Source organism: Pieris brassicae, chromosome 7, assembly GCF_905147105.1.
Source record: "Pieris brassicae chromosome 7, ilPieBrab1.1, whole genome shotgun sequence".
Taxonomy (NCBI): Eukaryota; Metazoa; Arthropoda; class Insecta; order Lepidoptera; family Pieridae; genus Pieris; species Pieris brassicae.
Window position 1 is genome coordinate 5,325,604 of NC_059671.1, and position 14,441 is coordinate 5,340,044.

General features: G+C 36.0%; 1 protein-coding gene across 1 annotated transcript; it reads left to right on the plus strand.

Moving 5' to 3' along the window:
- Window positions 1-1,119: 1,119 nt before the first annotated feature.
- Window positions 1,120-13,800, plus strand: LOC123712582 (tektin-B1-like). The gene is made up of 7 exons (XM_045665756.1): window positions 1,120-1,279; window positions 7,642-7,766; window positions 8,304-8,520; window positions 9,528-9,742; window positions 10,402-10,624; window positions 11,117-11,340; window positions 13,481-13,800. Exons 1-7 carry the CDS (start codon window positions 1,199-1,201, stop codon window positions 13,671-13,673), a joined length of 1,278 nt encoding a protein of 425 aa, XP_045521712.1. The 5' UTR covers window positions 1,120-1,198; the 3' UTR covers window positions 13,674-13,800.
- The last annotated feature ends 641 nt before the right edge of the window (window positions 13,801-14,441 follow it).

Consider the following 14,441-nt stretch of genomic DNA (forward strand, 5'->3'; position numbering starts at 1 on the left):
ATTTGTAAGTAATTAAATACAATTAGATGGCGTTCAAACGGATTAAAGTATCGGCAAAGCAATTGATTCGTGTCAGTACGAAGAAAATAGATAAATTGATTAACATTTATCTGAAAACCCAATCAATAAAACGGGGGCGTGTGGGATTAAATCATTACAAAAAATGCCAAAAGGGCATTTCCAGTCCATTTCATTCCCATATTATTTTCGTGCGTAATAAATATTCTATTTTTTCCTCAACAAAAACTAGGTCAGTCTTACTGGTATAATTCAGAAGTTCAGTTAACTTGGCCGCTCGTGTTTGGTAAACAGAGCATGTCTACTAACGACACGAGTACTATGTAATATGTAATATATTATGTTACATATTTATTACTATTTTTACCCTCGCCACAAAGTTAAATTAAAGGCGGAAACATATTTAAGCTCGATTGTTCTTTATGCCATTTATGATGCCTACATTAGGCTAATTGATATTTTTCTATAATGCTAAACAATTGAATCAACAGTGGAAATTTAATTTTTTTTTATTAATACTGTTTAAAATCCTGTGCGTACAGTACAATTTTTTTTTTTGGTAACTCAGAAAAGTCATAATATTGGACTATGCTTATTACCGGTGAATATGGCTGGAATTTGACGTTCACAGGACACGCCATCGAGTTGATACCTATAGCATATTTTTAAACCTACAATTTTCGTAAATATTTTCATTATATTTATGTTTTTTTATTTCAACTTCGTTACCTTATAAGTTGATAAACAACGGGCGGCCTTATGGCTAACAAGGGATTTCTTCCAACCCTAGTATGGAAAATAAAAATAAATACCTACTGTTGATAAACAAGAAGTGCATATATAATTAACATAATTTCTAAATTATCGTCGTAGTTTTCATGTTCGCCTACTATTTACAATAAAAATCACAAAACATTCTACGTTCCATTAGAGAGACTGTAATCATGCACACAGTCTGTATAATTCTATGAATAATGATTTATTAGAATCACACAGATATCAAACTAAGATTGTCACTAAAACCTCTTTCGTTTCTGGTCGGAAAAAGTAATGTTTAAATTTCGAACAATTAAGCGCGCTGCGCGTTAGTCGACGCTTCTCATTTGTCATTTTGACACTCATTTTCCGTAAAAACTTTAATTCATATTTTCAGTGCATTAATGTGCAATAAATCATCAGAATGCAGTCCGTGGTGACTTATGAAAAGCCCTTGCCACATCTAACTCTACCTGATTGGGATGCGAGATTGTATGGATTGCAGGTAAACCTATTTTGATTATAATATTTTATTAGATTCTGAACATAGTTTGTGGAATGACTGAATTTCGGAATAAAAATATGTATTTTGAAGTACAAGCAAAATTGAGTGCTTGATAGTATTGATATAAATATGTATATGAGATATATATATATATATAATGTCGATTTCTCTAAGCACTATTTATATATGTTGTTATGTACAAATAAATTTAAAAGTTTATTATAAAAAAGTTAAAAAGTCTTAAGGTTCCGTTCCATATATAGCAAAAAATTGTGTATTGTTATATATTTATGTATAGTTTATCGTGATTCACCAACGTAAACCCTAAATTATAGCAAAAATAAATCATAACAGTTAATGCATTTATTAATTCAGCATTTCTTAATTCACAAATCGTATAGAATTCTTTATTTTCAAAGTGAAAAGTATGTATACACGCAAGAGAAACACGTAAATATATATATTACGATAAATCGATAATAACAAGGAACAAACTTTATAAAGTCAACTAGAACATAATCTAATCCATGCTTAAACAAACTAATATGAAGCTCTTGCATTGAAACGCATACAAAGCTATTAAACATACAACATAAAAGCTTTTATACTGATAAAATGGCAAATTTAAACATTAACTATAATTTTACGCCGCCTAGTTTGCTTGCAAATTGGAAAAGTTCGCCTGTCCCTCGCAGGACGCGTTGCTAAGCCTATTTTGACAAGATGCCGCCACAAAAGCTGGTTTTCAATAAACGTTCCGCATTACAGCTAATCCGAAAACCGCTAATAGTTTTGGCTCTCAAATTTGGATTTACAATGATGTTTATTATTTTAGGATGTTGAATTAAATAGGCTGCTTAACATCTACCCGCTCACCGTCTACAATCTAAAAATACGTCAAAAGGACTGGCTTATGAACACACCCTACGCAGTGTTAGGGCTGCTTCTAAAAAAAATCGCGTAGTTATTGTTACACCCTCCCTCGCGAGGGGGGTGTTTTGTCTTGTTCGGGGCGTATGCCCCCTTCAAGTGGTGTTTCTGTTCGCGCCCTGCTGATACAGGGCGGTACGGGGGCGGGCATATAGCCCTTGGTGGGGGCTGCAGGCGCGCGGGGAGACTCAGTCTCTACCCGCTGCGCGCAGCCGATGGGGTCGTGTCCGGAGTGTCAAGTCCGGGTGATGAGGAGGGGGCCAAGGAGTAGTCTCGACTTGGCCCTGGTGTCATGATCGGTGGTATCGGGCAGCTAGCGCGGCTCGCGGTCAAGCACCGCCGGGTGAGACCCCCGGTTGACCCGGGGGAGGCCCAGCGAGGCGACCAGCGGTCGAAGCCGCGTTTGTTGCCCTGGTGTCGTCGGAGCCCGCGGAGAAGAGCTCACGCGGGTACTTGTATTGGTCGGGCGGCCTGGAGTGCCACGGCGCGATGTTGTGGAGGTGAGGATGTTGAGAGGCGTCTGCTCGATCAAACATCCTCATCGCGAGCCGTGCGACGAACTCGTCGATCGACTCCATCCGCAAGTCTCGCGCTATGGTGGCGTTCCTCACGTAGCGTGGTGCATGTACAGCGCACCGTAAGACGGTGTTTTGTACGGTGCGCAGTCTTCGGCGGTTGGTCTCCTTGGCATAGGAGAACCACGCCGGTGCCGCGTACGTGAGGTGAGGGCGCACATACAATTTATGTAGCGCGAGCTTGGTGCGGAGAGGTAGGTTGCCTGTGATCAGTGGGCGGAGCGTATGCGCCGCCCACTTGGCTCTCCCTACAGCCCTGGAGATGTGGGGCGTCATGGTCAGACCCCGGTCTATGGTGACCCCTAGATAGGTGACCGGCGTCTTCCACGGCACGTCTCGATCCAGGAAGCGTAGGGGTGGTGGCAACCTACCCCGGCCGAAGACAATGGCCTGAGTCTTGTCCGGGTTGGCGGCGAGTCTCCACTTGTCCAGCCACTCTGGCAGGAGGTCCAGAGCGCGTTGGAGTTTTTGGGCAGCGTGCGAGGCCCTCAGCGATGACGCCACGTACGCCGTGTCGTCGGCGTAGAGGGCGAGTGTGCACCCCTCGGGGCACGGAACGTCGTCGGTGTACGTGGTGTAGAGCAAGGGCGATAACACGCTACCTTGCGGGACGCCCGCCGTGATGGGTCGCGGTCTCGACGCGGCCTCTCCCGTCGCAACGAAGAACGTGCGCTCGGTGAGAAAGGCGCGGAGCACGGCGACCATTCGGCGGGGCGGGCTGCTTCTGAGACCTAGTATGTAGTTACACACTTTATTCACTCGATCACTCACTCACACATTTGCACCCACACACTCACTCATGCACTCAAGCGTGTTGATAACAGTAAAATGTTATATAAATATATTTTAAGAAATGTATAATTCAGTTTATGGAAGAGCTGGGAACCTTGACACAGGTATTTTTCACTTAAAAGGGTTCACAAATCTTACACATTGTAATGCATATGTACATAAAATGAATAACCACTTGACCAGATGACCATACTACATAGAAACGAGGTGTTTGTCGGAAAACACTGGGTAAACATTAATACTATTTACCGCGTTTGATCTTTGAACCTTTCAGTATGTACTCAATCAAATTAATATAAATATTATTCTGAACTTTCGTACAACTAATATTTGTAACATGGTCTGCTAATCTATATCACAAGGCTGTTAAAATTTTTGGATTCATTTAAGCAGCGGTTGAATAGGGGGATCTCCTGGACAGGCATGCCCTCCAATAGGTCTAATCTCATTTAAGATCAGTTCTGTATAAACAATTATACTTAAACTATCATGCAGAAAATATGCCTGTTACTAATAATTGAATGCAATCCTCTTAGTAGATTCGATTGTAGCTTAAATACGTTTATTTTTAACAAAATAAGCTACTATTTCAGTTTACTGCGGAAACTATTTACATTTAAATCACAAACAAAACAATACATACACATAGAAAAACGCAACACGACATGTACAGTAACAGAATAGAACATATTTACAAAAAGACTATTTCTTACATAATTAACATGTAGCAGATCTTTTGTCAGTTCATTAAACGGACAATTAACAATGTCTGTTAATCTATGCACACTTATTATTTCTATACCTTTTTCATTATTGAAAAATATTTACAGTTTATAAAAAACTTACTTACTATATATAATTTGATTTTTACGCCATTAAACAAAACTTTACATATAGTTAAGTGCCAATAATTAACTGGATTGGTCACAATAAAATGATTTCAATCAGTTCTCTTGATATATATCAAATAAATCAATTAACTAAGTAATAATTAGTTAAGTAACACTTACGCTAGTATAACTTATACACTTATGATACACTATTTATTCGACTGAGGAGCTCAGATGTCATAGCTTCTCCTTGACGACGCCACATTTGAGGCGAACAGGTCTATATCACAAGTTCAATTGTTTAACTTACTCGCCGCCCTAATACAATACAATAGGTGCATATTTTTTAGCGTAAAACATTGTAGGACATAATGTCCTTTTCGAGAGGTCAGTTTTCGCTGAGGGTACTGATATAATTTATATCATTATAAAGCCTCGTATTGGTTGCTTGTTTGTAACATAATACTTGATGTATGTGTGTTAAAATTGTAACGTCATATTTTCTTTTTCTAAGCATCCGTATTGTTTTTTAAAACTTCTGAGTAGTAACTTATAAATAAATGTATCTTTTTAGATTTGTATTATTACGTTTGCTATTTTCAATAATATCGGATGCCTATCGCGTAAGCTTTTAAGACGTTGTGTGGGTGAGATGTAAAATAAATACCTAACAGTGGTGCGTTCCGTAATTGTAATCGGTCAATAGCACCTCTAGTTCAACAAGCGGATACGTTAAATTAAAGAAAAGAAAGTCCAAGTGATCCAACCACGAAAGACGATTATAAAACTTGACTTATTTATTTATTTACACTTCGTTTCACTACAATATAAAAAATTGAACATAATTAAATCAAAAGGAGGGCAACTGGCGGCCTTATCGCTTTCGAGCGATCTCTTCCAGTCAACCACTGTGAGTAAAGAAAAAAATTAAAATGTATTAAATTACATAAGATAGACAAGTAGTGCAAAAATACATGTAATACACATTTATTAAGACAAAACTAAACATGAACAAAAAAAACAAAACTATGATACATTAAAAATAGAAAGTAAAAAGACACATAAATCACGATAATTTAAGATAAGTCTCACGTCAGTTAGTAAGAAAGTTAGGGATACGATGTGGACAGGTAATGTTTGTACAGAAGAAATTAAAAGGAAGATAGAGAAGGATCTAAGCGAATAGGGACGGGGAGTGAATTCTATAGCCTAGCTGCAGAGACCTTAAAGGAATCGCCAATAAAGGAGGAGTTATGAGACTTATTTACTATATTCTGCAATCGATGAGGTGATTAACAATTGTTGGTGTAGGACCTCCGCTACTGCAGCACGATAAGCACTATAGACTAAATATTTTTCAGGAAAACTATTTATTTGATATTTTTTTAGGACACAATGTTCGCGCCGTGACTACTCGTAATTTTTCGTAATATTAATAAAAAAACGTAATATTATCTCCATTTGTCTAATCATAATTGAATGCTTTTGCAAAAATCCTATAAAATATTGAGTTAATTGAGCAATGACAAACAATTGTGACTAAAAAAAAACATGTCAAAGATTCGGTTCAGTTTCACACTTCATAGCTATTTTCATATAACAAAGACTATGTCGTAACTTCTGAACTCACTTCACTGAAGAGTGAAGGTGTGTAGTGTTTTCAATCAAAAGATATCACTTTTAGCACGAATCCAAATGTGTCGTAAATATTCATTCCCTAAGTTTTTCATCTGATACTTGAAGTGGTATTGTTGACATACATTTTTATGTTATTGATTGGAATATTTGTAGCTATGAAAAAAACGTTTCTGCTCTGAATTTGTTTCACACACTTTCTAGGTGAGGTAGATCTTATAACCGAAAACGTTTGGCTTACTTTAAAATATATATACTGATATGATGAGTGATCAGATTTATTTGTGAAGATTATTTAAGACCTTCTACGATGAAGTATACTAGGTTTCTGTAAATATTAAGTAATCAATAATAATAATAATAATATTAATTCAGATACATTTACATTTAAACACGTTTCTTTCTTATTCAATATTTCAATCTTCTTTAAGTGTATCTGTGTCAAAGGTCTCTGACCACTCCCCTCCCGCCAAGTACCACTTGCTGTTTCTTTAATTTGGTCTATCCACCTTAAGTGGTCTACCTCTTTTTCGTTTGTTGTAGGGACCTTCGGCACCAGTTTAGTACTTTTTTGTTCCACTTTTCTGTTTATCTTGCCATGTTCCCCGCCTATTTCCACTTTAGTTTATTTATTTTTATTGTAACATCTGTTACCTTAGTTGGTTTTCTTAAAAATGTATTCTTTAATTTGTCTATCCTTTTCTTCCCTATCATACATCGTTTCATCGATCTTTGACGCACCTGTAGCTTCAAATACCGCGCTTTTGTGAGCGCCCAAGTTTGAGATCCATATTTTAAATTACGAGTAACATGTGACAATTCCATGACAATCAAGTAGAGCAAATGATTAATTAGCCATAATTTTTACTTTAACTGGCTGATTATCTTTCTTCCAGAGGCCCAGGCTTAGAGAGTAAAAAATACTGTAAAAGTAAATGAAGCTTTTTATACCCTTTACAACCCCTGCACTTTTAAAATACACCTAATAAAAATGTTCACACAAAATTTTCACGCAAAGGATAAAAACAAGCTCAAAAACAAAGGGTCTTCTGTTTGCACTCGGGCTAAATAATTGTTTTCGCTTGTCCCGCTTTAACGTTTAAAAAGAATTTTTAATTCACAATTGCAACGCTGTAATTAAAGAAAACACCGCGCCCACAAAGTGAAATATCTTAAGTCACTTTTTTCCCTCATTAGTTCCGGAATAATTGGAGCAGAGACAATGCACAAATTATCACGCTTACAAATGAAAATGTTTGAAGGTTTTTCTTTTATACTCATTTTAAGGCTTTTGTAATCTTGAACCTAGAACTGTAAGTATTATCATTTTGGTGTTGAAATAAATGGGTCACTTTTTAATAAGTCTAGTTGTAGCCAAGAGCTGGCACAAACCAATACATATAAGAATCAAATACATATAAGAATTTTGTTTTGTAAGACACTTGTTTTAAATAGCGTCGAAGCAATTTTTGTATGATTAGTATTGAAATTACTTGTAGCAGTAAAAATTAAACGTAGTAAATACTAAGAGTCAATGAAACTTCGTTGCCCGATCTAATTTAAAAGGAATATAGACAAATATACAGATCACTTTTTATAGGTCACCGCGGACACTAGAAGGGCTGATGCTTTCGATCTTCGATACAGTTCATACCAGCTACGAAATGAGACGAAAATCAAAACTGATTGGGACAGCTATCACAATAACAATAGACTTCGGGCAAGGTGAGCACGAATTTTTTACTAACTCGTAATTACGTTCATGTGTAATGCATTACAAATGTGTTTCTATATATTTTATCTGGAACATATTATTATTTCCATATGTTTATTTATTTCTCAACGTACTTTATAAATAAAACAGTGGCACTACAAGTGGCCTTGATCATCTAGGTTCAGGTTTCGGCATCTTCGTGATCATTTGTTTTCTCTTGTAGACTAGAAGGAGATCATCCTTGCCTAACACAAGCCATCATCCTATTAGAGTAGGTAAACATGCGCGGTTCCTTACGATTGTTTCTCTGTCCCGTACGGGCGAGCGTTTATATGCTAACATACAGAAATTCTATTAGTGCACAGCCGGTCGAATCGAACCTACGACATGAGGGTTGAGATACGCACGCTGAACCCACTAGACCAAAACTCTTAACTTTACAAACAAATCTTATTAAGGTATTTATGTTGTTACTATTAAGTAGACTATGGCAACGACATTCGAGATGACGATGATTAAGAGGCCCATCTAATAAAAGTATTTCACAGAGTATATGAAATAGAGCAATGGAAATCTACATTGCAAGAGTTGCTGGACCGGATGGACAGAGAAATGTCAGCATTGAAAGAAGAGAAAGCATCTACAGAGCGAGAATTGGAACAACTGAACATGCCTCTCCTAGTTTGTTCGGAGTGTCTCTCCAACAGAGATGGAAGAATGAGTTCCGAACTCACATATGATCTGGCAGATACAGAATTAAAAAAGGTTCGATTTAACTATTATTGACATAATTTATAAGCCCTGGATCGTTCATTACTTAAGCTTTAGTTTAATCGAATATATAAAATTCTCGGGTCACAATGTTTGTAATTAAAGCCCCCCGAAATGGCGCAACCGATGACCGTAAAATTTTGTTGGATCTGCGAATCGGGCTTCTATTTTTGATCCCCCTAAATGTTAAGGGTTGTCCACCCCTAATTTTTATAACTTAGACGATTTTTTTATGATACTTTGGTCAACCCCTATTTTTTATTTGTTAATTTAAAACTTATGAATTGAACTCCGAGGTTTATATAGAGAAAAATTCACTGTAAAACCTAAAAAGTTTTCATTCCGGAAAACCGAACGATCTCTGGGGTAGCAAAATGTTCCATGTTGATATGTACTAACAAGGTAGGCTAAGTAAGATCATATTATATAAAGGAGAATTGAAGTTCGCGGGAGCAGCTAGTCACATTATATCTTAATTTGTACCATAATTAATATGTACAGTGTACACATGTATGAAATATACCACTGAAAAATTTGGTATTCTGATTTTTAGTAAAACAACCCAATAGTAATTGCTTTTAGTTTGATTTTTTTCAATTAATAGTATTTGAAAGAAAAAAAACACAATCACACGAAAATAAAATACATAAATACAAAAATAAAAAGTGTTTTATAACCCTTAGTTTCGCCTCAAATTTCTATATCTTTTTTATGATTATTTAGTTTTTCTATCTTCAGCAATAACGTAAACATTCCATGCCTAACTCATGCCGTCATTTTATGGTGTCCGTCACCACATGAGCTAGTGTTGATGGCGCTCATGTAAAGAAAACCATTGGTGCCCAGCGGTGATTCGATCTTAAGACAAAACTGTTGAGGATCGCACGCTCACATCAGGAGCCCATTTCCAAAATAAAGCTACGAACAAGTCTTAAAAAAACGAGCCGTTAGTTAAACACCCTTATATACACTATATGTTGAACGTTTTTGTGTGATTACAGGAACTTTGCGTGACAGAGAGCAATAAGAAAATGTTGATTGACCGCTGTCAATCCGCTTGGGAGAAAATCAACAAGCTGGAAGTAGTGAAGTTTAAGCTACAGCTTGATTTGAACGACAAGAATGAAAGTCTACAGATTGACAAGGACATGCTCAACCTAGATAAAGACTGTGCCAACATTACATACAAAACCGACTCACTGAAAACTCCGAAACGGTAAACTTTATTTAGAGCTTCCGTCTGCCGCTTCGACCGTGTATTTGATGTACCAAGATTTTTGGCGACCTCTTTCATAATCGTAAAGATTATTTATTTAAGATTATTTTGCTCGGTTTTATGAAATACCTAAAGATTACGTGCCGCACAGCACAATTTGGATTGTCGTTTCTTGTAAGAACAGCAAAGGAGTGGACTACTGAAAATTTACTATGGGTACATCTAAGCGGCGTTTAAATGGGCAGCTACTGGACAGGCGTACCCTCCAATAGACCACATCTCACTTAATCACATTAGGTAGTAGTATGGTGGTCTCTCCAGTTCTGTATAAAAAAAAATACCCAATACACAGCTGGAAAATTCTACATCTTAATTTGATATAGTTATAACATAACATTCAAATTTAGTAGTATTTGTTATAAAGTGTATTTTTTTCTTATATATTGGTAAAGCCGTACAAATTAGTTTTCGATTTTATCCCGTGCATACAGATAGACGTGAGGCCTGAAAATCGTAATTTGCATTTGTTTTTACGTATTCTTTCATTGGTATAATATAGTCAGTCATTGTCACTTAGTCCACCAGGGTACTAGTGTTTTATGTATACATACTTTATACATATAATGATTTGATGTAATACTTCAAGCTTTTCTTTTCAGTATGATAACATACGACCAATGGCTACAAAAATGCGAAGCAACGAAGAAAATGGCTGTTGACGAATTGCAAGACACACTGCGCTTACGCGAGTCTCTGTTTGTAGCTCGTGGTCGAGCCAGGAACGCCCTTAGGGCACAGACAGACGTCACGAACTATATGATGAGAAGGAGGATCTATGATACTCAGCGAGCGCGCAATGAATTGCAGTGGCAGAAAATGAAGGTAATTTCTTAATTTCATGATGATATTTTATGGTTATGACCTACCGTATGACTTTTATTCGATATTTCCAAATTAACTTTTTACATAAGACTTTTAAATTGTATTTAGTCCTGCCAAAGTTTAATATTTAATTAATATTACTAATTACCTGGAGTATTTTTTTAAATTATAAAGAATTGAATTTAAATTATAATGAATTGAACTGAATTCTTATGAATAATATAAACTAAGAATAATATATTTTAATTTATTAAAGATATCATATATATTGTGTAACATTTAATATACGGTGTCGCGACAAGCCTAATACAAGTAGTTTGTAATATCAAATTACTAAGAATTCAATATTTAAAGAAAATCTATTCATTATTTTTTAATACATAGGATTATTAACCTAAATGTCAAAAACCTTAGCTAAATGTTGGTAGTCTCAAAATTGCCTTTAAACAACTTCTACAAATATCTGATCGGCGCCATTTGTATCTTTTCCAGATGGAAGAGAACATGGACAAACTGGCATCAGAATTGAAGACAATAGGTGAACAGTTTGCAGACAAAGTAAACGCTCTCAAGGTAGCTGAAACCCGTCTGGAGACTCGTGGATACCGACCAGGTATTGAACTAGCCTCTGATGAAGCGGATATTGGCATGAAGGAGGAAGTTCGCAATCTCCGAGAAACCATACGACAGCTTCAAGAGAAGCAGGATTGCGCTAAGTATGCTTTAGAACAAACCAAATATACAGCTTTTTTGTTCCTGTACTTCCTTGCTATGTGACCCTAATGGGGCATGGTGCAAAGACATTTTGTCTGTTTCAAACCAACTTGCTGAACCATGTTTACAAACTCGAAACCGCTGATCAGAGATTTAAGCGTATAAGTGAATTAAAACAATACCTTTTTAGGAAACTTATAATTCTAGTATATGTGTTTTCTTTTGATTCAACAAAATTCAATAAGCACTATGCCTAATAAATGTTAATTAAGTATTTTACTTCACTTGATGTATTATTCTTTGTTTTATATGAAAACGAAGAAATAACTATTTTATAAATATGAATATACTATGTAAATATTCAACTATATGTAAAAAGTCTACGAGGTTAAAGGTTAATACTTTAAGGTCGATATCATAAAGCAAATAAGCGTAAAACATCGAGATAGTTGAGTAATATATTAAATAATTGTAAAATGAGAAGCTTTCCCAGTCATTGCTTTAATTACGCGGATTAAATCACAAACTTTAAGTAACAAGAGCCCTGTCTGCGGTTTCGTTCCTTGTAAACGTCGCGCTAAATGATTCAACTTTCAAATTACCAAAATTGGATTTAGCGTAGTTAAAACAAAAGACAATCAGTTCATTTGATTGATTCCGTGAAACAGCTATCAATGAATCTGTTCGGCTGGTGGCAAAAAACGCGTTTCTACAACTAGTATATTACTTTTTTATAGTGAAATTACAGGTTATATAAAGATCAGTATAATAAAATAGTTGCTGTATGAATCTTATAACTTTTAAAAGTTATTAGATTCCTTACTTATTCTAGTTCTTCGTATATAAGTTTTTAATAGAAACAGTGTTCTTCTGTTATTATTTTCAGTTAATTTAATACGACCGATAATAAGAAGCGCTACGAACACGTAAATACTTACGTAAAATAAAATTGAGTCAAAAATGTTTATGGGAAATCTTTATAAGGGCATTACTAAGATTTCCTATTGAAGTATTTGTCTCAGTCGCTTTTGTACACACGCATATGTGTATAGACTTCTGATTCTATAGCTGCACGGCGGTTGAAAGCTGATGGATTCAATAATTCATTCTATTTTGGAAGGCAGAAGAGAATCTCTCTTCGTGGTGTCTTTTACCTTCCACTTTCTGTGTTAAAAAAATAAAATAGTGTCTTTTTATATGAGGATGCAAAATGTTCACTATTTTGCCAATCTTATTAATATTTTTGTACAATGTACCTAGATTCTGTGTTAAGCTTATTTGGGTCGCACCAACTTCACTTTATAAGAAACCTATTTAACTTTGCTACAATGAGAATTCTCTATATGAGTGTTCGGAAAAATTTTCACTTCATTGTTAACATACTCTCAACAAGTTTTTATATGTTGTTTAATTTTACAGTTTTCATGAATTTTCTTAGCTGTTGGTTACTTTGTGTTTTCTGGAATAGTTCCAAATGCTAACTTTATACTAGAATTTGTTTTATGATGTTATATTTATACGACTATTTTAAATATTTTCTCTGTAGTCCTATTATTTACTTATATATTTCACTTGACAAACGATAAGCTCACAAGTTAATTGATTACCGCCGCCATGAACATCTGCAACAACAGAAGGTTTGCAAGTACGTTGCTGGCCTATTAGATACGTAACGTTTCGGTTAATGGCATCTCGATCCATAAAGTAGTAGTGCGCGGCATGGTTATAGAACAAGTATTGCACCATTATACCAACTACATTATTCTCGATATATATACTATAAAACTGACGAAAATTCAGTCATAAATAAATAAGAATCCCAGTAATCCTGGCCATTTGAGTTTAAATAGTAAAAAAATCGTGTTTTAAGATAAAGAAATTATCATGAAATTCGCTGTATACAATTTACTCTTAAAAAATTTCATATCGTTATGGTATTTGTAATTGACCTTCTAAATGGCCAGCCCGATCTTAATTTTTGGCTGTACTTAAGCGGATTCAGGAATAGTTTAGATATATAATTAGATTTTTTTTTATCTACGTGTGTACAGGATTATCCAAAAACGCTTCGAAGTATGGTCGAAATCACTAGGTTATACATACTTTCTGCTATCAAAGAAAATTATTTTTATTTTGTTTCAGAGCCACATACAACGCTCTTGAGGCTGCTTCCATCAAGATTGCGATAGACCTCAATGATAAGGAACAGTCCCTGGAGACTGATACTCGGGCGTTGGAAATGAGGGCGGCTCTGGAGCCCAAAAAGCCGACCGGGACTGACAAGAACCTGATTCTGGCCAGTATGAAAGATGAGGTGCCAAAAGTGGAAAATTAAAGTGAAATTTTAAATGTTTTTATTGTTTGGAATGTTTATTTTGTTATAAATTGTTTTTTTAATTATTCTTGAAAAAACTTGTTTTACTTACTTTGGTTGATTCTGAAAATATATTTTTGTAAATGTCCTTTTTTTAATAAAATGGGGCAAACGGGTAGGAGGCTCATCTCATGTTAAGTGATATGCCCACGGATACTCAGAATATGTCAGAATAGGTACGCTCTATTCTTGAAGGACCGTAAGTCAAATTTATTCGTAAATACTTATCTTAAGCGGAAATTCATCAGCGGACGTCAAGGCAATTTTTTTTTTATAAAATAGGGGGCAAACGGGCAGGAGGCTCACCTGATGTTAAGTGATACTGCCGCCCATGGACACTTTCAATGCCAGAGGGCGCGCGAGTGCGTTGCCGGCCTTTTAAGAATTTGTACGCTCTTTTCTTAAAGGAGCAATGAATGTTGCTAAGTTGCAACATGTCATTGATATGCAGAAGAAATGGGGTCGGGGACAGAACACAGCCTTGTGGGAGCCCAGCATTCACGGGTTTAAGGTCGGAACATGCTCCGTCGACGACGACCTTGATGCTCCGATCGGCTAGAAAGCTGGAGATCCAGTCGCATAATTTCTCAGGAAGCCCGTAGGCTGGAAGCTTCGAGAGCAGTGCTTTGTGCCACACCCGATCGAAGGCTTTCGCTATGTCCTTTTACCTATTGAAAAATACCTATTGAAAATTACCTAGTTGAACGCCTTGACCGGAAACAAAAGTGT